Genomic DNA, 23,510 nt, shown 5'->3' on the forward strand with positions numbered 1-23,510 from the left:
TTATATAGCATGATTTTGACATCGGTCCGCAAATACAAAAACCATAGATAGTTCCTAGTTATGAAGATCAACATTTTGTAAATACACTTGTATGATCCTTTGAAAAATCGTATAGGAAAGAAATATGTAGTACTCTTTAAAATGGTCCCTGAATGTTGTTTTCATGCCATTAGCCTACTTTTACTGGCATAAATGTTTCATGTTCTTTATTATCATATGCACAACAATTACAGTGAAGCAATCGTTGGCAAAACCTATCTTGGATCTCACGCTCCCTCCAACAATGCTCAGTAAATATCTATACAAAGAAAGATCATGCAAGTAAAACGAAAATGAGAAACCTAAGACATCAAATAGTGCAAGTTAAAACATAGGGCTAAAATACAAACATTTAAAAAATAACTAAAGTAATATAAACGTGTGGACAGTATGAAAATGAATAAACTTATTGCAAACAGGAATATTTTTAAATGTATGTGCATAATGCGAAGTAATGAATAAATAAATAAAACGGCGCAGGGAAGCACTGTACTTTATCGGTACTTTGTCCTACACACTTATTTCACAATATAGAAACAATAGGTCTTCTATGCGTTGGCCTAAATATAAATAAAACAATATGGCCTGATATGAACACAGGTGTGCCTGGAGATTTTGGCTTTGGTCTTTGGTGTACCTTGGCCACAGAAAGTTTGGGAACCACTGTTCTAGATAGTACAAAAAGAATCTCTGCAGTAACCAAGTGTGACAGCAGGTGGCGGTAACGTCGCAGAGTGTCACGTAATAAACAGGAGAGAGACACCGAGGAAGAGAAGACGAAGAAGAAGGCGACCATGTTGATTTAAAGGAAGAAGAAACACAATAGAGACGATTTATTTCAAGTAAAATTCAGTTATTAAAGCGAATTGTAAAGTAATTAGTTGATCAACTGCACACTGAGTATACCTTGTAAAATAACAGAGAAACTAAGGTAGGTTTGCAGTGACGTGAATCCTCCAATTTCCGTTAAAAACATCCGAGTTGTTGTGAGCTTGCTAGCATATAGCTAACGTTAGCGAGTGGAGTCATTTGTGCTATGTTAGCCCTGATGCTAACGATCTTGCTAATTGTGCCATAAAGCGTTAACGGTAAAATTACAAAGCACGCGACGGGAACTATTTGTAATTTCATAGACACTAGACTTTACACACATATTGTCATATTTCGAAATTAAAAGCTCATTAAAAGTGTTGAAACGGCTTAGTGTTTGTTTAGCTTAGAGCTAACATTGGCTTCGCTTTAACTCAGTGACTTTAGCCCAACGGTGCTAATGTTGCTCACCTGAGACGCAGCATTACTGTTAACGTTATTGATTTATAAATGAAGCCGAGTAAACCCTAACATAGTCACACAGATGGTTGGAATATGTTAATACATGCGAACTGTTTTTCCTGAAAAGGTTTGGAAATTAAAAAAAATAACATGACGTTCATCTGTGCCGTCAGTTTAATGCGAGCTAAAGTAATCCACGCATAGCCAGAGCAGCTTTTGATAATCTATATGGACTGTAATTATTACATTTATATCAGTCAGACCTATAGTCTTAACTGTAGGTCAATCTTATTTTAAATCCTGGCATTTTTGGCATCGCTAATCGGCCTCAGAAGATAATTGCCACCTGGCATGTTCACCTGTGCTATCTTAAACCAAACCATTTAGCGAGTTAGCTTAATTTAGCCTTTCGCTGAGGTCTAGAGAGGTAATGTTTATGATACAGACATGCCTATCTAACGTGCATGTATATCTCCTTTTTTAAGGTAAAATTCTCATTGAGATTAAAATCTCTTTTTCTACAGTGACCGGGCCAAGAGGGCAGCATAAACATTGGTACAACAATACATTCAAACCAACCAATACAACTGACTCACAACTGCAATGATCACAATATCTAGTTAATATGCAATCCAAAAATGGTTATAATAAATAAATGGGTACGATTTCAGTGAAAAACTTAGAAGCAATTGCCCATGAGTGCTATTTTCTCGACTCTTCAACATTGTTTTAAATTACCCTATAGTTATCAGCTTTGACAATTTCAGGTTCTTCTGTACATTATTTCAGGAAGAAGGAGCTGCACATTTTAAAGCTTTGTTTGCCTACTTCTGTTATAACCTTGGGGATACATCTGTAAAATATTGTGAGAGTGCAGGACCATATAGATTTTGTTTTATACTCGTGTATATATACAGATAAGAATGAACCATCCCAAGGACATATTTATATACATAAGTCAACCAATACCAAGTCTGTGGAAATGCATATATGGCCATTTAGCAGCAGCATACAGAGTACAATAGTGTATGAGATTTCTACAGCCAGTAATGTATTGAAGTTGCTTTTTAATTAAACCTGTTTAAGTTGTGTCTAAAAGAAAAATTCCCCAGTCCTAGCTTTTCAGTTGTAAAGATATCCTGTTTTTTTTGTGGGTTTGTGATCATAAACTGAATAGTTAGGTGTGGACCGTTGGTCAGATAAACCAAGCATTGGGCTTTAGAAATGTATTTCACAATTGTATGATATTTTCTAGAAAAGAGCAGAATGTATGCACACCTGTATATCGGCAGCTGCGTAGCAGAAGACAGGGAGTCAAAAATGCAGATCATAAGATTTCTGCACACCTTCCTCTTCACTTGCAGTCAGATATTTAATAATGTTTCAGTACACAGGCATTCATCAGATTATAATTATCATTCAGTTTTCTGTTGATTGCCTGAGTGATTAATCAACTGATGGTTTGTTTTAAAACTCGGGTTTGATTTTTTTATTTGATTTTTAAGGTTACAAGTCTAAGTTGTCGGCTGACTTTGAGGAGGCAGCGGGTTGATCACGACCACACTCACAAACTTCACACACCGACCTGAAGACCTGTGGTGTCCGGTCAGAGAGAGAGGGACGAACACCTGGAGGAGAAAGGAAACGCACACTGAGGACTCAAAAGGGGTGGAAAGCTTTTTTTGGCTTTGGACTAGAAAACCCCTTGTATTTGTGAATTCAGGATCCAGTTTTTTTCACACAGTGGAGCAACATATATCCACACAGTGGAAATAAACGGAAAACATTACAGACTATATGATTTTGGGGAAGTACTTGTACAAAGTTGGACAACCTTTTTTTCAAGGACAGGAATATTGAGCCACTCTATGGACTCAAAGTGGAAAGAGGAACATTGTTCCATTTAGAAACAGAAGTTTAAGAGTTGAACTAAGATTATATTGAAGAGGCTGTTCCCCAAGTTCAGATTGCCTTAGTTGTTCTATTTCAGGACTTGAACCGCTTTGATACTTGTTCACATATAATTTTTCTATATTGTGGGCAAGTATATTCATGCATATGAATGCAGATTTCTCTTCATTTTGAAGAGCTCTTGTGTAAAAACGTGTTTTTGTTTTTTTTGTTCTTGTACGTCAGTCACTCTGTTGTTGAAGGGGACCGAACTGCACGTACATGTGTATATGTAAATACTACAAATTGACTTCTGTTGTAAAAGCTTTGGACTTAAAAATAATAGAGAATATTGTTTGTTAATGCTTTATTAAACTTTTTTACTTTTGAAAAGAATTTTTAAAAAGAAAAACCTAAGAGGCAAAAATCTAATACTTTGAAGAAAGAAAAAAACAAAAGCAAGGAAAACAGGAAAAATGGCAACTGCCAGAACAGAAAACGTTGGCCCAGTCATCATGGGACTGAACAAGCAGAATGGGCAGCTCAGAGGACAGACCAAACCAGCTTCAGTCCAGCCAGCACCCACAATGTCAAAGGCTTTGGGTGCACACCAGATAGTGGGCGGTGCCGCTCAGGATGGAGGAGGCATCAAGTTTGGAGATGACTGGAAAAAGAGCCTAAAGCTCCCTCCCAAAGACACCAGGGTCAAAACCTCAGTGAGTCAAACTTTAAAAAATGTTTTTACGCTTTCTTAAAATTAGTTTTCTACGGTCTTCCTAACCATTCTGTGTTTACTGTAGGATGTGACGTCCACTAAGGGGAATGAATTTGAAGATTACTGTCTCAAAAGAGAACTTCTGATGGGCATCTTTGAGATGGGCTGGGAGAAACCTTCCCCTATCCAGGTATGGCTTCTTTTTGTTGTCAAATGTTATTTTCTAACTACATGAACCTTAATGTGGTGATCATGCCGTAACAGCAGTTATTGAGAATACCTTTTTTATTTGCTTTTGTCTTTTTCTTTTGGGCACATTATAACTCGGTACAAGCCTATTTTAGTTCAGTGCTTGTTAGAATTAAATACACAAACCTTTCATAGTCAAACATGTGAAACAAAGGTGGATTTTTCACATCTTAACAGCTTTTTAGGAAATTGTCCGGTTATACAATGCAATATCCGAGGTGGAGTAAAAAAGAATAATTTGTAGATGAGAGAATTGTTGCAGCATTATGATTCGGTACAGACTACAGTACAGTCAAAGAATGAGACTAAAGATAATGCTTTCTTTTCCTTGCAGGAGGAGAGCATTCCCATCGCCCTGTCTGGACGGGATATTTTGGCTCGTGCTAAGAATGGAACAGGGAAAAGTGGAGCCTATCTCATCCCACTGCTGGAGAGAATAGACCTGAAAAAGGACCACATACAGGGTGAGGCGCTGCCTGTATTATTATCACGCTCATTTTTCTTCTCTCGTGTGTCCTCTCTTGTCTCCTCATCCCTTACTACCTTATCTGTACCCTCGCAGTGTTCCTCCTAATATAGTCTTCTGTGGTCTGTAAGCTATTTTGTCTTGTTGATTCTACACTTTAGATGTATGCCATAGTAACCTGTACATTGTTATGCCCTAGCACTTGTCATGGTGCCCACCCGGGAGCTGGCACTACAGGTGAGCCAGATCTCCATCCAGATCAGCAAACACCTGGGGGGAGTCAAAGTCATGGCCACCACCGGGGGCACCAACCTGCGAGATGACATCATGCGTCTGGATGAGACCGGTAAGAAGCTCCAGTGAATCTCACTGACCTACTTCATTGCATTTAGTCCAAAAAGGGCTACTGCCAACTACGCACACAAGCTCCATGTCCTGACAAATATCACAAAATGAATTAATCCAATCTGTATATTTGTTTATGGAGTTCAGCTTGTGTTTAAAAATTGTGCTTTTCTGATTCTATTAAAAGTTGGGCAACTTTAACTTAAATACGGTTAATGGTACACAAAAATGGACAAAAGTAAGGATAATCATATTTTAATGTTTCTCCTTTTTTCTCTCCTTTTCCATATCAGTGCATGTGGTCATTGCCACGCCTGGTAGGATCCTGGACTTGATAAAGAAGGGAGTGGCAAAGGTGGATAGAGTCCAGATGATGGTGATGGATGAGGTAAACATGAATACAACAAAAAAAGCAGCTAAGAAATCTTTTCTTTATCAGTAGTGTATATTGTCAAAAGCATCTAATTTCTATCCGATTTTTTTTTTTTTTTCATTCCATGTTCAACAAAATCAGTTTGTTTTTCAGATTGTTAAATTGTCTCTGTTTCCTCTCAGGCGGATAAGCTGCTGTCTCAGGACTTTGTGGTGCTTATCGAGGATATCATCAGCTTCCTGGCCAAGAACAGGCAGATCCTGCTCTACTCTGCAACGTTCCCCATCAGCGTGCAGAAGTTCATGGTGAGTAGTCGGCTAATTGCTGCAGCACTCAGCCAGCCCGATGGCTAGGGGCCACCTGGCACCACTCTGTTCCCACTGCAGACCAAGCTGTTCTCACTCTGTGCCCATGTCTGTGTTTGTCTGTTGTATGCTTTTCCAGGACTGTCTTCATCTAAAGCAGCCAATAGGCGCAGGATTTAATTGTAAAAGTCTTTCCCAGAATCTAAACTATGTCCTTTTGGAATTGTGCTGATGGATATTTTTAAACTACATCTGCAAATTCTTATTAAAGTTCTACTGTGCAAAATAAACCAAACAAACTGCAAGTCTGTCAATCTTGTAAATTTGTGATAATTCTTCCGTCTGAGTTTTTAAATGCATTCTCTAAACCATGTATTCTCCATGTGTCCTTGCTGTAGGCCAAGCACCTTCAGAAACCCTATGAGATAAACCTGATGGAGGAGCTGACTCTGAAGGGCATTACTCAATACTACGCCTACGTCACGGAGAGGCAGAAAGTTCACTGCCTCAACACACTGTTCTCCAGGGTAACTGACTAACTCTATATTTACCGTCCATGCATTTTAAGGCGCTTCTTCTCATTGTGCAAAATATGTTTTAGCTTCCATGTGTTCTACTATACGATAAACCCAAATCAGTGGCAACACGGGACATTTTTAGTTGTTAAAATCTAATTGAATTTATAAATGACCAGGGTTTCATCCCATGGGGGGTATTTATTAATCTTCTCTAACCACAGGACATGAGGTTGATGTAGTGATCCATAACATATTCTTTTTCTCTCTCCGTCACAGCTTCAGATCAACCAGTCGATCATCTTCTGTAACTCCACTCAGAGGGTGGAGCTCTTGGCCAAGAAGATCACTCAGCTGGGCTACTCCTGCTTCTACATCCATGCCAAGATGATGCAGGTGAGGAAAAGGCACAACTGAGAGAACTATTGACTTTATGGTATTGTTTATTTTTTAATATATATTTTCAAATGGTTTAAAATATGATTCGAGCAAATTATAAAAATATATTTACAGCCGGGTTGCCCTGATAGTCGAAAGGACGTATACTATAAAACTGCACCCCTTTGTTTCCTGTACAGTTAAATGACACGCCCCAAAGAATAATCTTTTAAAAACAAAGAAGTATTTAAAGCCTCTATATGAAAACAGTTATGTTTTCAAGGAATATGCTTGAATTTGAATATACTTTATCTGGTTTCACACAAATCACAAAGTTATTCTCTTGTCATTCATTGCTAGATGTTGATCCCTTATTCTGGTGATTAGCAGGCATTAAACAATCATGTTCAAAACATACAAAGTCAATAAACAAAGTGACAATTAACATTGATTGCTGTGAGTATAAATGAATTATGTAAACTTTGTTTTTCATAATTGCATTTATAGTAGCATTTCGATGTGACGATTCAGGAGTCTGCAAATGTGTGGTTCCCTGACAGTGCTGCAGCTTTACTCTTAAAGCTGTACAAAGCCTGTACATTTGATAAACATACACATTACAAATAACCATTTCATCAAACATCAACATGGATTGTTTTGGATCATAACAATAAAATCTAAATGTTAATTAACGAGATGCTTTAGTCATATTTCCTGTAGTGAATGCAAACTGGCCAAACATTTTTTTAATGCATGTTTGAATGTTTTGGCTGTGTCTTTGTTCGTAGCCAATGGCTTCTTTAGCAGCGTTTTATCTCGTTTGTTTTCAGGAATACAGAAACCGTGTGTTCCATGACTTCAGGAATGGACTGTGCAGAAACCTTGTCTGCACAGGTGAGTTTCTGTTGTACTGTCACATTTCAAAACGAGCCATTTAATGTTAACCCAGAAAGCCACAGAAGTGATAAGAGATTTAAATCTCTTCCAATAGATCTCTTTACCAGGGGTATTGACATCCAGGCTGTCAATGTAGTCATCAACTTCGACTTCCCCAAGAATGCTGAGACGTATCTCCATCGTATTGGAAGATCAGGTATGTTGTTTACGCTTTCTAATAATAAGCTCTGCTTCATTATACTAAACCTTCACTGTCTCATTTGTGGAACCTGGTTTGCAAATGGGATTTACAACAAGAATGCAAAGTCCTGATGAACATAAACGTAGCAGACAAAGAATCGGTATCTTCTTTTAATGTTATACAAGTTGTTTAAATTGATGCATTAATGCAATGTGTTTTTGTACTAGTTGAGCTAGTCTATCTCTGAAGTTCAGCTCCATCTGCCCTGTTTGCTTTTCACGATGATAATCTGTGGGAAGCCTTACAAGACACAGGATCAGAATTATTGGCTTACATGTGACTATAAATGAGAACAAACACTTGGAGTAAAGCTTCTCAGTTAGGAATAGAAAGTGAACTCGAGTCATTGTGACACGTTTTGAGTTGCAACTTGATGGGAAATAAATGTCTTGAGACTCGACTTGGAAGTCAAAGACTTGTGACCTTGACTTGATTGTCTGTGTTCATTTTATGTTTTCAGTTTAAATATATCAAATGTTTTATGTTGAAATGACAAGTGTCTGTAACGTTACCCGGCGAGCACACACTGGGATTGTCATTATTGGATCAGTCAAGCTCATCCTTGCTATGGCCTTGTCATGATGTTCATAGTTTAGAGGTGATGGAGGGAATTGTTTTTTTGGATTTAAAAGAATATAACAAATAACCTCTTCAGGATATTTAACCTGTTTGTCCATAGGTCGCAGCTGGGCTGCTTGTAAGGCATTTCAACCACAGCAGCACCCCTGAATGAAAGGCACCAATCCTCGTCGGTTAATGGTCAATTATCGGTTAAAGAAGGTTAGGTGTTGGTCAGAACAGAAATTCTAAATTAGCATCCCTAGTCTGGACAATCAACGAATTAAAGGACGTTCTTGTTATCAAAACCTTATTAAGATCTTTCTCCACAACTATTTTTGGACTTGCAAGTGTTAAATATTGCGACCTTTTGTTTTCTTCACTCACGCCTAAGAACTTCCACACCAACATCATAATGCTTGTGTGTGTGAGTGGCTGTGACGTTAATGTCTGTGCGTGACGAAAAACTATCATGTGGATCGGCGCCCGATCGATCAGGTCATCCCTAATAATATGGGTAGAAGACATTGTACATTTTTGTATAAAACATTCCATTACAGGTAATTTAGCAGACGCTCTTATCCAGAGCGACTTACATTGAACTAAGTACTAAGTACCTTACCTTGGTACAATGGTGGCAGGCTGGTATTGAACTCCTGACCTTCTAGTGTTAGGTGGAAGGCGTACCACTAGACCACTAGGCCATCACCACCTTCTTCACATTCTGTGACTCTCAGGGAGGTTTGGTCACCTGGGCTTGGCAATCAACCTGATCACATCAGAGGACCGCTTCAACCTGAAGTCCATCGAAGACCAGCTGGTGACCGACATCAAGCCCATTCCCAGCAGCATCGACAAGAGCCTCTATGTGGCCGAGTTTCATACGTCCGGCGCTGACTGTGACGTGGAGGAGATTGAGGAGAAACCAGGACGCCAACAGGACGGCACTTAAAACAGGTAAGATGCTTTGAGATGATTTTTAAGACTGCATTAAAATTGTAAGACCCGTCTTCTCTTCCTAACCCGAGTTTAATCTCCCCTCCAGGACACGCCGGGCTTTTGCACAGACATCAGTGCTTGCACACAGGCTTCAGGCAACTCCTCTGTTTCACATTTCACACTTGTTTTCAAAGCCTGTCAAATGGATGTAAAGGCTGTTTTTTCAAAAAGAGCGGCTTCATTCTTTTTTTAATTAAGAAACTATTGTTGTTTTGCACCAAACTCAGAATTGGACCATGCATCTGCATATAAGCTTAGTGTATTTATATCTTATGATTTATCTTGGTTAAACAGCACTTGCTGTTGAAACAGACAGCAGTGCAAATGAGAATCAAAGCTGTTTTGAACTTGTCCTTCTTGGAGACCGTTTCCATTGTCAGCAGCCAGGTTGGTCTCTTTTTAATGTTACAATGGTGCACATACACCAGCCATCGTTCTGTCCACTTACACTGTTGTTGTCACTTAAGTGCCTTACTTACTCCCATGTGCACTCATCCATTCATAGCCTGCTGTCTTCTGTCATGCAGCAGAGTACGAGCACAAATATGATGAATTTAATAGTAACCCGAGTTTATTTAAAACCTACATTATGCAAGAGAAAAAGACAACACACACACACTCTCCTGCTGAGGTGTGTTGCAACGCGGCTCAAACTCCTTTAAAAACCATCCTGAATGTGAACGTTTATTTTTAATGTGAACGTTGCAATAAATAAGGGCAGCTTTATTTAAATACTGCGTGACTGTTTTCCCCTTTCACTATGAATAACACATGAGCAGAGTTAATACGAGACACAAGCCCCCATACTGATTCATAGATGTTAACCTGCGACCACACAACAGCACGGGAGATTGATAGCAGCCTCATACGATTAGGCTGTTGCTGGGGAGTTTGCCCGCAGACAGCTTTTGTCTGGAGATTCTTTTACATTTGAGAAAATAAATTCTTATTGGGCTGGTGAATAGTGTCGACCCATCGACCACTGAAGCTGGTAGATGAAGAACTGTTCTCCTCTCCTGCATGCTGCTACAGCACAGCATTAATGCATCACAGGCGGCTTCAGAACAGCTTTGATAGAAACATTTGCTGTTGATGAGCTGATGGCTGATGACACAATTGAGTATTAACAGGTCCAGGGAATAAATTGTTTTTGATGACGTTGGTGCAAAACAATAGTTTGAATTTAGAATTTTCTTTTTTTTTTCTTTCCAAACTGCTTCAGATTCAGTTATATTGTGTGGAAATACAAGGTGGAATTAATTACAGGAGCATATTTGCTAATCCTAAAGTAAAACTTTTCTTTTTAAGCCCCATCATGACAAAATTGAAGTGAAATATTCTCCCAATGCCAAGCTCTTGAGTATATTTAGACATTTTGTATTGCTGCTGTTACATTAGAAACTCCTTCAGGCTCTATAAAATGATGTACTGGATATGAAATGGTTTCATAAACCATCGGGTCTTTAAAGGACTACATTGACCTTCAATTGAACTACAACTAAAATGAGAAAAGTCTGTTTTCTTTCTGCAGCAGCAATATCGTTTTTCTTTTTTTTTCATAGCACAGATATGTTTTATAATTATAAAGATGTGAGGGGTGGGCTCTGTTTGAAAGCAAAATTGTAGCATCTCTGAACAGGCAGCTGCGTCACTAATGATGAAAAAAAATGCATAAAAAAAGAAAGAATTTTTGCTTTTAAAATTTATTTTTGATGTTCTTTAAAGCTGTTTGAAGAGGGGAGGGAGCAGACTGAGGTTTAGTTTACAGAAGCCAAGTGTTTTATCAGATGCTTTCTGGGCATCTTTCCCTTCTCTCTGGTACTTAAAGCAAAGACAAAAGCTTCAATTTAAAGTTATTTTTACCATTAAAATTCCTTGTTTTCTTCGTGTTTTAAGTGCCAGAGAGTGTTAAGTTACACAGGAGAGAGTTCTGGAAAGTGTTGAAGCACTATGATCTTGAACCTGTTCCATGTTTGTGTGACGGATGATCAAAGTGCTTCGATTTATTTTCAGCAACTCAATCTATTGTCTTCTGGCGCAACCTTTTATACGAGGTGTTTATGAATCATTTTCAGCAAACGAAATTGTAAATGATTCATTGTTTACACTAGTCGTTTACAATTCTACAAAAGGAGTTTGTATTTTGTTCCTTTTTTTTTTTTTCTTGAAATAGATTTTTGGGATTTACATTGAAGCAAAACCAAAAGTGTGTGTGTGTGTGTGTGTGTGTGTGTGTGTGTGTGTGTGTGTGTGTGTGAGAGAGAGACAGACAGAGAGAGACAGAGAGAGACGTGATGATGTATGTTTGAAGCTGTGACTGGCTGGGTTTTGTGTTTTTGTTTGCGGTGTATGTTGTCTTAAATATCAGTTGTCAGGGTTGTGATTATCTTTTGTTTCATTTTCCATCTCCCTCTTCCTTCGAGGAGCTCAAGTGTGTTGATATAAATCAAATGAGAAATTTCCACTTCTGTTCTTTTTCTATGTTTTATGTCTCTGATCACATCCCTGACAGTCGTTCCATGATCTCCTTTGTGACCCAAATAACAGCAGAGATGACAGTTATAGCTGAACCTGTTGATACTTGGTGGGGGTAGTTGTGGAATTGTTCAAGGTAATTTTATGAAGGGGGTAACACTAATAAAAATAAAACTTCTAGTCGTTAATTCAATATAAAACGTCATCCCAGACATTTGCCTCGACCCCATTTTTTATTTTATTTTTTTAATGAACTACCCGTCATTACAACTTTAACAAACTTTCTTAGTAGCTCCAGCTGCATGTTCTATGGGTTACGACAACAATCTTATCACACAAAATACTACTGATGACCGAAACTAAGATGTAATAAACCGTAGTGAAGTCGTGCGTTAGTGGTCACAAAGGAGGTTATGATGAAGTGTGTGTGTGTGTGTGTGTGTGTGTGTGTGTGTGTGTGTGTGTGTGTGTGTGTGTGTGCACTCTGGCCTCTGGAGTCAGGAGTGCTGAGAGGGATGGGAGGGATATTTGTCAAACTTGTTGGAAAATAAAATTTGAAAGGGGTGATGATTTGGATGCAAAATGGCAGTTTTGAGATTCTGCAAATTCTAAATTGGTGGGTGGATGGGGGGGGGGGGGGGGGGGGGGGGGAGGGGAGGGGAGGGGAAGTCAACTTCTTGACTTGAAACTAGTATTAATGGCTGAAGTGCCCCTAATATTTCTACTGTGCATAGCTCAATTGAATTGGATCTCTTAATTTGCTGCACTAATGTAGACTCACCCACGCTTCTGGTCAAACTTAATGATGAACTCAGCAGAATTGTTGTAGTAAGCTGAGATTTAAGTCACAGTAATATTTCCCCTGCCACATGGATAGACAACAGTGGCGTTAAGACTCTTAATTGGTTCTCAAATTTTTTTTGTTTTAATGTAGCGGATGATAAAGTTGCAATTGCAGTATTTTCAACAACATGGATAAAAAGGAGTGGTAATACAGGAATTATTAATTGGCTCACAAAAAGTCAGTTTAGTCGATCCCTCATACTTTTCTTATCATTTGAGTTGTTCAGTCTTCTCTGTACTTATGGTACCTTTGTGGCCCTGCTTTTCCCAAAACAATTTTCAGCCCCATATTAAAGTCATTTTGGATTTTGATTGTAATAACAAAACCAGACTCCATGTTTTGGATATAATCTTATTTATTTTCCTCCCACACTGTCCCATCATTTCCTTGTCATGCCATTAGAATACAACTCTGTAACAATCGGGTGGTACCAGAAAAAGGACATTCTTGCATTGTTTGTTTTCTTTCCTTGCAAAATGCATTGAGGCACAAGGTATTTCAATCACTTGTGCTGATCATTCTGTCCTCTACTGTTGTAATGTGGAAATACATGCAGGGGTTATAAAAATCAATAAATTGAACTCAAATTTACACTGCCTGGTGTTCTCTTCTGTTTTATTACATTGTCACGTGATTCAAATACATGATGTGGTCTTGTTACCTGAACAGAGAAGGATGCAGGTCATTTGGTGTTTTTATGTAAACCAGATTTAAAGGACTATAACAGATGTTTTTGTCTATTTCAGCGCATTCACTATTGTTTAGTGAAATCTCTGACCGGACAGAGATTGTCATGTCCCATGGCAGGATGAGACTGCAGGTTTTCTGATTACCAAGAAAGTCCCTGCAGCAGAGCCCCAAAAGGTTTCTTGTGTGTCAGGTGTTTTTTGTTGTTGTAATTTGACAAATAAGTACAGATAAAGAAGTAAAAAAAAAAAAGAATAAATATAATAGGTATATACAGCTTCTACAAGAGTAGAAACTATACAGAAGAGCGAATAAAGACAGTTACTAGGTAAGTGACACGGTATGATTATTTGCAGCATATATGTAAACGGCGTACACCAGAATATGTACTGTAATCAATAATACAGTTGTCTGCATATGATATGTATATCATAGTACAGTACAGAATAATAAAAGTAATACTACTATAGTATAGAATTAAATAAATATTAAGTATAATATGCAAATTATATAAATATATCAGTCCAACCCAGTCATGTAATTAACTTTAAAGGGACTCTAATCTGAAAACCTTACTTTTTTTACTTTGAATAAGCACAATATACTTAAGGAATATCCATCACATATGCACAAAATAAATCATTACAGTAATTGGTAGTCGACTGCTTCCACTCATGATACTTTCACCTTGTACACAGGTGTGCACATTACTCCCTCATTAGGCTGAACCCTGCTGCTGTGTGTAGTGACAGGATCAAGAGAGAGGCGCTGTTGTGTGTCAGTTACAAAATTAACTATTTTGAGAACGTTGTGACAGGCACTCAGGCTGCCATTTGACCTTGAAGGGACTCCTTGTAACATTTTACTAAACCTGCTCTGGTGTCTGCACTCTCCGCCAATCGGTGACCACAGAAATAAACACCCCGCCCCTCTGCAACTGACTGCACTCCGATAAGCCAATAGTGTTCGAGTACAATGTGACGTCTTCGCAATAAAACCACGTCCTCAGACCGTCAGATACAAACATTGAGTGACAGGGGTTTCAGCCAATCGTTTTTCAGGCTCATGGCCCGTCATCCAATTGTAATGTGTCTTGAGGAAATAGGCGGGGTGTAGCATCCCTCACTCCTTCTTCTTCTGTGGTGCCACCGAGTTCAACTTCCGGCTGCATCGTCCTCTGGAAATCACAACGTGAGTAGCTATCGTTAGCTATGTGTTTTATATAACAAGAGGTTTAACTGGAAATATATGAACATTTTAGATGTTTTTTCGGCAGTTGAAATCTCACAAAGTGGTCGTTGTTTACTTTCACCTGCATCAACCTGTTTGTTTTAAGGCTGTCAACTGCTGGTTAGAAGCTAGCTAGCTAGCCAGCTTAGCTAACTTTTTCATACTGGCTTGTAGGTGAGGCAGGTTTCATTCAAAACATTAGCTGCATTTTATAAAGAAAGCAGTTCGCAGAAATTATTTTCTTATTCATCTCCATCACATAACGTTATTGTTACTTACTAATAGCCGTTTTGTTTTACCTGCTGCTGCTCGGATTTGATATGAATGACATGATCAGTGTGAAAGGTTAAAGGGCCATTCCACCGATTATACACACGATCAGTTTACTCATTATGGGATGTATTAATAATCCTGTGGCCGATGACACAGTTTGTTTAATATCGTCTTTTGCTCTTGGAGAAGCTCTGACTGACTGTTGAGAAAATAACCCTCATGATGTCCTCAGGGTGTGTCATGTTCTTGTTATTCGAGTTGACTGAAAACATGTTTTTCATGTTAAATCTAGAAATAAGGCAATCTGTCATATGTTTAACAATGCATCATAAGTACACCCTCTGCCTATCATATTGGTCCTCATTTGTTGGACTAATGGACAACTAATCATTATTTGCAGAAAATAATTAAAGAAAAGCATTACTGTACCACTTTTTGTGGAGAAATGCTGGTACATTTATTTTCATCTTGCCCAGATACTAAACGTAAATTGTCACAATATTTTGCTCATCATATTTACCCTCACTTTATATTTCTATATATATCTTTATATTTGATTTATATATTTGCTTTTTACATTTTTTAAATTTAATATAATACTCACTGGTACCTCTCTTGGTTTTAACCCTCTCTCTTGCTCTATCTCCTAATTCCCCTCTGAAAGAATGGGCAGTGTTTTGGCTGCCAGCTCCCCTAACCCTCCACCACCTGCCTCTGGCGGTGTTGCTGCTGCCCCTGGGTTGACGGTGCCACCAGGCTTTGGGATGCCTCCAGTATCCCCAGTTATACCCCCTACTGGGGCAGCCTCAGAGCAGGCGGAAGAAAACCCTTTACCTAACCCGGGAGCATTTGATGAGTGTCATCGCAAGTGTAAAGGTAAATAATTTATATTAATAATTACAGGTAACATTCTTATAATATATCTGTTTTACCTGGTTTTGCTTTCCAATGTTTCTTTTCTGCATCTAACTGCATCCATGTTTTTACACTCAGAGGTTTTCCCTATGCAGATGGAGGGCGTCCGGCTAGTTGTCAACAAGGGCCTTAGCAATCACTTCCAGGTCAGTTAAGTTTCTTTTTACATATCAAATCGTTATGCCCTATATGCATTACCTAGGGCCCTTTGAAATCTTTTACTTTTTCCTCAGATTTCTTCCTTCAAATTGATGAAAAATGTGCTTAAAATGATAAAACACAGAATTCAGTGTTTAATCATGTGGTGGATGAATACAATTTCAATAAGGAAATATTCAAAATGTAATGAATAGCAATGAATTTGATGTAACGCAACATTATACAAAATGTTTTATTCTAGGAGGTCATCGCACATATTGTCAAATTTATTTATATAGCCCAATATCACAAATTATACATTTGTCTCAGTGTGCTTTACAGACTGTACAGGTTACGACACCCTCTGTCCTTAGACCCTCTGTCCTTAGACCCTCTGTCCTTAGACCCTCGCATCGCACAAGGAAAAACTTCCTAAAAGAAACCCCATAATTAAAGGGGAAACATGGAAGAAACCTCAGAGAGAGCAACTGAGGAGGGATCCCTCTCCCAGGACGGACAGACATGTAATAGATGTCGTGTGTACAGGATAAACAACATAGTACAAATACAACATTTGACAGAAATGATGTTGCGTTGAAAAAGAGAAAGTTTGGATGAATCCAGGAAAATGTCAAAAAGGCTTCCTGGTGTCCAGCAGGACCAGAGCAGCAGGCGCAGCCACGATTCATGATCCTGACGTAAACTTTATCAGTGGCAACCTGCCACATGAGAGACACAGAAGGATCCATTCAATTGCATGTCCACAGAACTTACAGAATAGTTGTTCTCCTGACTCGGATTAGTCGTTAGGACATTGCTCTACTGTAAATGCAGCCGTGTGTGTGTGTGGAATTCCTCCATTTTCTGGATGACTTGGCCACTACAATTACACTTTTATTGGAAGTCATAGAGCCCTAGCATTACCCTTTGCTTTATTTTGTTTGTCATATTGTTATTCATTCATATGTTTCAAAAGCTCAAGTTTTTCTTGTCAGAACTTCAAGGTTCTGAATGAAATCAAGTGCAAATGTATCTCATTAATTACACTATCAAACGGACCACAGAAAACAAGCTGTGAAGGTACATTTTTAATTGTGTTCTTCTAAACTGTCTTTAGGTGAATCACACGGTGCTGCTGAGCACCAGCGGAGATTCCACCTACAGGTTCGGTGCTACATACGTTGGAACAAAGCAGATGGGTCCAGCAGAGGTGAGCTGTAGTAACGTCCCATCAGCCCATCTGAAAGCTGTTCTTTATGAATGCTAATACGCTCTTTATTTTTCTCCAGTTTTTTCCAGTCATGGTGGGAGACATGGACAACAGTGGTAGCCTTAACGCCCAGATCATCCACCAGGTCGCCACCAGAATACGATCTAAACTGGCCTTCCAGGTAAAGTTTAAGGAAAAAATAAAATAAAGTTTTGTTCTGTAATATGTTTTTGCTTTGACAGTTTATTTCTATAAATTTTTTCCTGATTTCTCTCATTGTGCTTCATTTGAACTGGGGCTAAATTGATATATTGGCCGGCCCAATTTTAGTTTATCGCAGATATATCGCGTCCAAAGATATGTTGAACCAAATTAAGAAACAATTGCCTCGTATACAAGTCTGTCCACCAGAGAGCAAAGGGCTCATAAAGGTCTTGAAAGTTTGGAAATTGCTTATTTTGAACAGTTAGGAATATGGTTGAATTTGAATATACTCCTTGAGAAATGCTTGATTTTCAACATAATCAGTTTTTTCATCCGCACAATCATTTATCTAATCCAAAAGTCTTTTTAATGTTCAAAATGAAACAATCCTGTAGTCATATTTATTATATTTACACCAGACGTGGAGCAGAACCCATCCCTAAATGAGAAATGTAAAAGAACTGAATGAGTTGCCGTGAAATAAAAAGATTGTGTGGCTATAAATGAACTTTATATTTTGCATTTATTGTCACAATGTTAGATTTGATGATGAAGGCTTTGAAAGTCTGGATATTTGGGTTTTACGTACCATGAAAAGTGCTTGAATTTAACTTAAAAGCTTTACCAACCCTGTTTTATACAATGTAGGTCTTAATCAAATGTTTGTTATGTGTTGATATAAAAAGTGATTACCATTATTTAGAATTTTTTTTTTTTATTCTTTTTAAATCTCAAATATAGATATTGATGTCATCGTTAAAAACCCAGTATGAGTTGGACCATAATGTTATCCGTCATGTCCTCAGACACAACAACACAAGTTTGTGAACTGGCAAGGCGACGCGGAGATTAAGGGAGAAGATTTTACTGCAACCATTACACTTGGAAACCCAGATGTCCTTGTCGGCTCTGGTAGGTCTGATCTGTTATTTCAGATTTCAGTCTCTATTTTTTTTTCATCCAAACACTTAAATTCATTACTGTCCTTATTTTTATATAAAAAAATGTTTTGGCTTGTTTTTTTAATTTTCTGAAAGTAGAATTGTAATTGAATCCAAAAATAAATCTGAACCTCAACCCTTCTTCTCTCAGGGATTATTATCACACACTACCTCCAGTCCATAACGCCGGCTCTGGCTCTGGGAGGGGAGCTGGTGTACCACCGCAGGCCGGGAGAGGAAGGCACAGTCATGTCTTTAGTGGGCAGATACACAGGTGAGACGCAGGGTATTTTAAGCGCCTTGGATCCAGTTTAGTTGGCCTTAATGTGTTTGTAGTGGGTCTTTTTTCCTTTGGTTAAACCATTGACTTGAGCTTCCTCTGTACAGGCAGTAACTACATCGCTACATTGACACTCGGCTCAGCCGGGGCTCATGCTTCATACTATCACAAAGCCAACGAGCAGGTAACTTCAGTGCATTTTTCTTGTCCTGTCTGTCAACCTCAGTTAAAATACAATGTAAACAATTGGTAGCTTTTCTTTTGTAATTTCATTGGAAGTGCAGTTTAGTTTCTTCTTAAAGGACATTGTTTTAATAGTTTAAATGCTTTCCCCTGCATATTTCCGTTTTGGTGTACGATAACAACCCTGCCCTGATCCAGGCGCGTTTTTATAAACCTGCATCCATCAGGATCTAACTGTCTGCTGCTCTTCAACAGTTGCAGCTGGGCGTGGAGTTTGAGGCGAGCACCCGCATGCAAGACACCAGTGTGTCGTTCGGCTACCAGCTAGATGTGCCTAAAGCCAATTTACTGTTTAAAGGTACGTTGTGTGTACACTCTGTCAGGTGAAACTCTTGCATATACAGTCATTACTGTGGTGATCATCAAGTATCAGTCAGACAACTTCATTTGTTCTAGATTACAGAGGAAAAGCCAAAAGGTTGTCGCATGTTTATTTGTGGAGATGTTGATGTTAAAATCTGACGGCAGGTGACTGTTACACTCACTACACTGTTAGAAGTAAAAGTACCTAAGTATCAGCATCAAGCTATACTTAGTAAGTACCCAAAGTAAAAGTACTATTCTTACTTATTGAGAACGCTTTTTTTTTTTTATCAACAAGACCGTTCACAGCCAAACATATTTGCATATCTTTTTCTCACTATGGAATCTAATGTTCTGTCTCCGTCTCCTCTTCCAGGTTCAGTAGACAGTAACTGGGTAGTCGGTGCAACGTTAGAAAAGAAGCTGCTCCCGCTGCCGCTCTCGCTGGTCCTCTGCACCTTCCTCAACCACAGCAAGAACAAGTTCCAGTGCGGTTTCGGCGTCACCATCGGTTAGACCGACTTCACAGAACGTGCAGACTCCATGTACAACACTGTGTCCCATGACTTCAATCTGTCGCTCGGTTCTGCCATTATCGTGTTATAAGTTTCATCAAAAGTGGTGAATAGAAGGTAATAATTTAAATCTAATGCATTTAATCCTGTAAGATTAATCGCCTGAATGATCAGAAGTGAAACAAATAATGTGATTGGTCAGGAATTAGTTGACTGTGGACTGAACACAAACAATAGGCAGTAGAAGGATTATAGATCCCAGTACGAGACTTTACAGAATTACAGAGCTCTTTGTTTTTGTCACTGAGTTCAGTGCCTGTCGCTTCAGTCTTGACTTTTTATTCCTGTTTTTTTTTTTACTGTTAAGTCTGTCTTGGCGTGCGGTGAATGAAATAGTTGTCATTTGCTTGTTTAAAGGTGATTTATTGGTTACAAGTTTAGCAGTTATCAGAAAGGTGCTGTACTGCATGTCATGTTCACAATCCATCACTTGTTTTGCCTTTTTTTTTTTATGTTACATACATATGGAACAGTATATATATGACCTGTATATACCTCTTGGAAACTGATAAATACCATTTCTTAGAAAAGAAACCTGCATGTCTTTGGTCGTTTCCTTCAGTCGAGCTCGTCTCTGGAGTTCATGTGAATTTCATAACGATGGTAAAGTCAGTTTAAATTTGATCACCATTGATCCCGACACTCTCATGCAGAAGTCGCACGAACTCGTGGTAGTTTGGGAAATGCTTAATTTTAACCATTATGTTTTCAAGGTTGGCAATATGCTTGAATTTATATATATTCTTTAATTTTGTGTCATCTACACAATCACTCATGTAAACCAAAAATCTTTTAAGATCTGATATTTATTTATTTATTTAATTATTATTTTTAAACAAGCGTTTTGAAATAATATAAATAAAACTAGATAGAATATGTATTGGGTATATGAACATAGTAAGATAAATATATTTGGTTGGCAAAGAAAGGTGTGTAAACTACAACTCAGTGAACTAAAGGAGAAGTAAAGAAGAGAAAAGTTTAAGAGGAAAGATTTGTCCTCTTCTGTGATCTAAGTTTACTTTTGTAAATGACATTCTGGATTTATTGCAACGTGTGCTCATTCTAATTCCCTAATGTGTGCATACACGTAGCAATACTACAGTGTACAAATACTTTATTACATTTCTTACTGTTTATAATTATTGATGCATTCATAATATTGGCAGCTTAACTGTTATAATGTATAATCATAAATTACTCAAGTATAAAGTCGCATAAAATGGAAATACTCGCGTGAACCTCAAAGTTGTACTAAAGTGCTTTACTTGAGAGTAATCTGCACAGTCATTATATGGACATGAGTCATCAAATTGTGTCTGTTTTACTTTAGTGCAGATTTACAAATGTGCCTTTTAAATGTACAATGATATAGAAATTGTCTCGGGGAATCACTCCCATAATGAAGAAACCAAAAGACGGAACTTGTTCGTGACATTTTTATTTGGCAAAATATTCATTTGGTGAAGTTAAAATAAATATTTGGTGTGTGGAGGCTGATGGAGTACTCCGTTTACTGGTTGAAGGACTTCCACAGAGCAGCCAGCTGAGCCTGCAGATCCTGAGTGCTGGTGTCCAGCTGGACCCTCAGCTCCTCTCCTCTTTGAGCCAGGTTCTGCTGGATCTCCTGGGTCTTCTGGGTCAGCTGGGTCTCAAAGCTCTGGGTCAGGGGGACCATGCTCCTCTGAAACTCAGCCAGGCTCTGATCCATCTTCTCCTTAAGCTCCTCGGTGTAGGGGACCATCTGGGCCTGCAGCTCGTTCATGTTCTTGTACAGCTGCACCCTCAGCTCCTCGCTCTTCTGCAGCAGGACGACCTTCAGGGCCTCGGGGTCCATGTTCTCAGCGTAGGGGGCCGCATCCTTCTTCAGCTCCTCCACCTGTTTCTGGAGCTGCGCCACCATTTCCTGGGCCATGGGCTGCAGTTTAGTGCTCACGGTGGACAGATCTATCTCCAGATGAGCCTTCAGCTGCTCGGCCTCCTGGGTAAACTTAGTGATGAAGTCCTGGGTCAGAGGAGCCACCTGAGTCCGCAGAGCAACAATGTACTGATTCACTGAATCAGCGCTCTCAGAGATCTTGGCACTGACAGACACAGAAAAGAAAAACAGTTATTAAATTGAAACAAATAGTTGATATAATGTCATTAAGCTTCTTTATCACTCTTACTTCACTTCCTGTCCCAGCTCGGACTGTCTGATCTGCTTCAGGGAGTCCTCAGCAGTGAGCGTCGTTTTGGCAACGTAGTCCCAGAAAGCCTCTTTCACCAAATCCAGATTGTTCTTGGGTGGCACCTGCCACACGATGTTGGCATTGCAAACTGTGGATAGAAGAAGCAGATTTAGTAGAATCCAAAAATGTATTCTACCAGCTGTGTTTGACATTTATTCAAAGAACAATGCCACTCACCAGAGAGAAGTGCGAGGAGCACAAGAACCTTCATGATTGAGTTTGACTGTTGGATAAAGAAAAGAAATGTAACATTTTGAAAAAGTGTGAAAGGAGTAAAATCCGACACTTAATTTAGTCATGAAGTGTTTGAATAATAATAAATAAGTGTTACCTTACAGAGGCAGCTGGTCCCTTCTTTACTCTGAGTCTGTGTTGTCTTGTGTTGTGCAGACGTTTACATTTAACCCTTTTATAGCCGTATTGAAGGGTAAAGTCCTTCTCCGGTTGCCCCGCTGGACAGATTCTTGTCACTGCTGTCACTCCACGTCATAAATTAAGTGTCATCGCCTTATTCATCTCTGGAATCTGTAAGTAATGGTTTATATCGCTGAATCAGCATTACATGCAGCAAATACACAGAAGGTAGTGTGCAAAAGGTAGGTTTAAAGTAGTAATGCAATAGATTACATTTACATTTGAAAATAGCAAATAAATGAGCAGAAATGTTCACTTAAATCTGCATTCATTGGTTTTGGTGTGTTGGGGGCAGTGCAAGCTGATTTAATTATTATTACTATGACTATTATAAAGTTGCTATGGGGAACGCGTTTGCTTATTTAAACATTATCGTCGCGTCATGTTTCTGGTCACCTGATGAACTTGAGTTCATATTCACTCTTTTAGCTCTGTTTTTGGTCTCCACCACCTCCTGATTAAAGTTTCATAATATCACATATTTACTACATTTCTGTTTATATAACAGTTTATTCATTTTCAATTTCTGTCCAATTTACATTACTTTATTCTATTTATTATATTGTATGCCTTATGTTAACTTGCACTGTGTCATGTTTATATTCTCATTTTGTTTTTGTTGTTTATACATATTTAATGAGCATTGTTGGAGGGAGCTTGAGATCTAACATTTTTTATTGCTAGTGACTGTTTCTCTGTAATTGTTGTGCTTACGATAAATAAAGAACTTGAACTTGAACAGTTTTCAGGCAGTACAGAAATGTTACTCGTGACTCAACATATTGGCTCAGCTGTACAGTGCAGAATGTCCCGCTCCTCTTACATGATCATGCCTTTGAGTTGTCGAGCACTGGTGTGCACAGACACTTTGAGGGATAGAGGTGAAAAATGTATAAAAATAAGCATAAATCTGTCAACAAGGCTGTCATCTAAGGAATTCCCTCTCCACTTCCACTTGTGAGGAAAACAGTATTGATTTGCCACTTTTTCTCCAGAGTGGGCTAACTTTAGCTTCTCAACGCCTCCTTGTAATGTGTGTGTGTCATACAACAACTGGATGCTTATCAGAAGTTTCACCTTAATCTCCTCCGTTGTTATCATCAGCTCTATAAGAACACAACATTCTTCAGTAAAGATAGTTTGGATCAAAGTCCTGTCTCTACACTGTAAGTTATAATGGAGAACAGACACATGTCACAACAGAGTGAAATAGTAACATCTTCGTAATCTCATCTGCTGACATTTCTTACTCCTGCATGTTTACACGTTACATTACATTACAGGTCATTTAGCAGACGCTCTTAT

The 23,510-nt window shown here is 38.6% G+C and overlaps 4 protein-coding genes across 5 annotated transcripts in view; 3 read left to right on the plus strand and 1 right to left on the minus strand.

The window, feature by feature from the left end:
• Positions 1-799: 799 nt before the first annotated feature.
• On the plus strand, positions 800-11,471 carry LOC115015501 (probable ATP-dependent RNA helicase DDX6). Of its 2 annotated transcripts, XM_029442872.1 has the most exons (13): positions 800-970; positions 2,817-3,917; positions 4,002-4,106; positions 4,500-4,629; positions 4,831-4,977; positions 5,270-5,364; positions 5,532-5,654; positions 6,053-6,181; positions 6,449-6,565; positions 7,378-7,441; positions 7,539-7,640; positions 8,981-9,200; positions 9,289-11,471. In XM_029442872.1, the coding sequence occupies exons 2-12, from the start codon at positions 3,678-3,680 to the stop codon at positions 9,193-9,195; spliced, it is 1,467 nt and encodes a 488-aa protein (XP_029298732.1). In that variant the 5' UTR covers positions 800-970; positions 2,817-3,677; the 3' UTR covers positions 9,196-9,200; positions 9,289-11,471. The 2 variants fall into 2 exon arrangements, with proteins under 2 accessions (XP_029298732.1, XP_029298733.1); XM_029442873.1 differs by lacking the exon at positions 9,289-11,471 and having other exon boundaries at positions 8,365-9,102.
• Positions 11,472-14,289: 2,818 nt separating this feature from the next.
• Positions 14,290-20,058, plus strand: tomm40l (translocase of outer mitochondrial membrane 40 homolog, like). The gene is made up of 10 exons (XM_029442875.1): positions 14,290-14,439; positions 15,416-15,627; positions 15,745-15,812; positions 16,922-17,014; positions 17,094-17,195; positions 18,025-18,130; positions 18,311-18,433; positions 18,547-18,623; positions 18,878-18,980; positions 19,362-20,058. The coding sequence occupies exons 2-10, from the start codon at positions 15,417-15,419 to the stop codon at positions 19,499-19,501; spliced, it is 1,023 nt and encodes a 340-aa protein (XP_029298735.1). The 5' UTR covers positions 14,290-14,439; position 15,416; the 3' UTR covers positions 19,502-20,058.
• Positions 20,059-20,498: 440 nt separating this feature from the next.
• On the minus strand, positions 20,499-21,978 carry LOC115015504 (apolipoprotein A-IV-like). The gene is made up of 2 exons (XM_029442877.1): positions 21,729-21,978; positions 20,499-21,644 (listed from the first exon to the last, which is right to left on the minus strand). Exons 1-2 carry the CDS (start codon positions 21,941-21,943, stop codon positions 21,074-21,076), a joined length of 786 nt encoding a protein of 261 aa, XP_029298737.1. The 5' UTR covers positions 21,944-21,978; the 3' UTR covers positions 20,499-21,073.
• A 141-nt stretch (positions 21,979-22,119) lies between these two features.
• apoa4a (apolipoprotein A-IV a) overlaps positions 22,120-23,510 on the plus strand; it is a 6,312-nt gene continuing 4,921 nt past the window's right edge. Inside the window, exon 1 of the mRNA XM_029442878.1 lies at positions 22,120-22,318. The gene's annotated coding sequence lies outside the window, so the exon portion shown is untranslated. The remainder of the gene's footprint in view (positions 22,319-23,510) is intronic.

Source organism: Cottoperca gobio, chromosome 11 (assembly GCF_900634415.1).
Source record: "Cottoperca gobio chromosome 11, fCotGob3.1, whole genome shotgun sequence".
In the NCBI taxonomy this organism is placed as follows: Eukaryota; Metazoa; Chordata; class Actinopteri; order Perciformes; family Bovichtidae; genus Cottoperca; species Cottoperca gobio.

What these genes read in the sequence shown, in the direction of transcription:
- LOC115015501 (XM_029442872.1), top strand. Translation starts at nt 3,678, where the DNA reads ATGGCAACTGCCAGAACAGAAAACGTTGGCCCAGTCATCATGGGACTG. An exon ending in ACACCAGGGTCAAAACCTCA is followed by an intron (nt 3,918 to 4,001) that starts GTGAGTCAAACT and finishes TGTTTACTGTAG; the next exon opens with GATGTGACGTCCACTAAGGG. An exon ending in CATGCGTCTGGATGAGACCG is followed by an intron (nt 4,978 to 5,269) that starts GTAAGAAGCTCC and finishes TTTCCATATCAG; the next exon opens with TGCATGTGGTCATTGCCACG.
- tomm40l (XM_029442875.1), top strand. Translation starts at nt 15,417, where the DNA reads ATGGGCAGTGTTTTGGCTGCCAGCTCCCCTAACCCTCCACCACCTGCC. An exon ending in AGCAGATGGGTCCAGCAGAG is followed by an intron (nt 17,015 to 17,093) that starts GTGAGCTGTAGT and finishes ATTTTTCTCCAG; the next exon opens with TTTTTTCCAGTCATGGTGGG. An exon ending in GATCTAAACTGGCCTTCCAG is followed by an intron (nt 17,196 to 18,024) that starts GTAAAGTTTAAG and finishes TCATGTCCTCAG; the next exon opens with ACACAACAACACAAGTTTGT.
- LOC115015504 (XM_029442877.1), bottom strand. Translation starts at nt 21,943, where the DNA reads ATGTCAAACACAGCTGGTAGAATACATTTTTGGATTCTACTAAATCTG. An exon ending in GAGCTGGGACAGGAAGTGAA is followed by an intron (nt 21,645 to 21,728) that starts GTAAGAGTGATA and finishes TGTGTCTGTCAG; the next exon opens with TGCCAAGATCTCTGAGAGCG.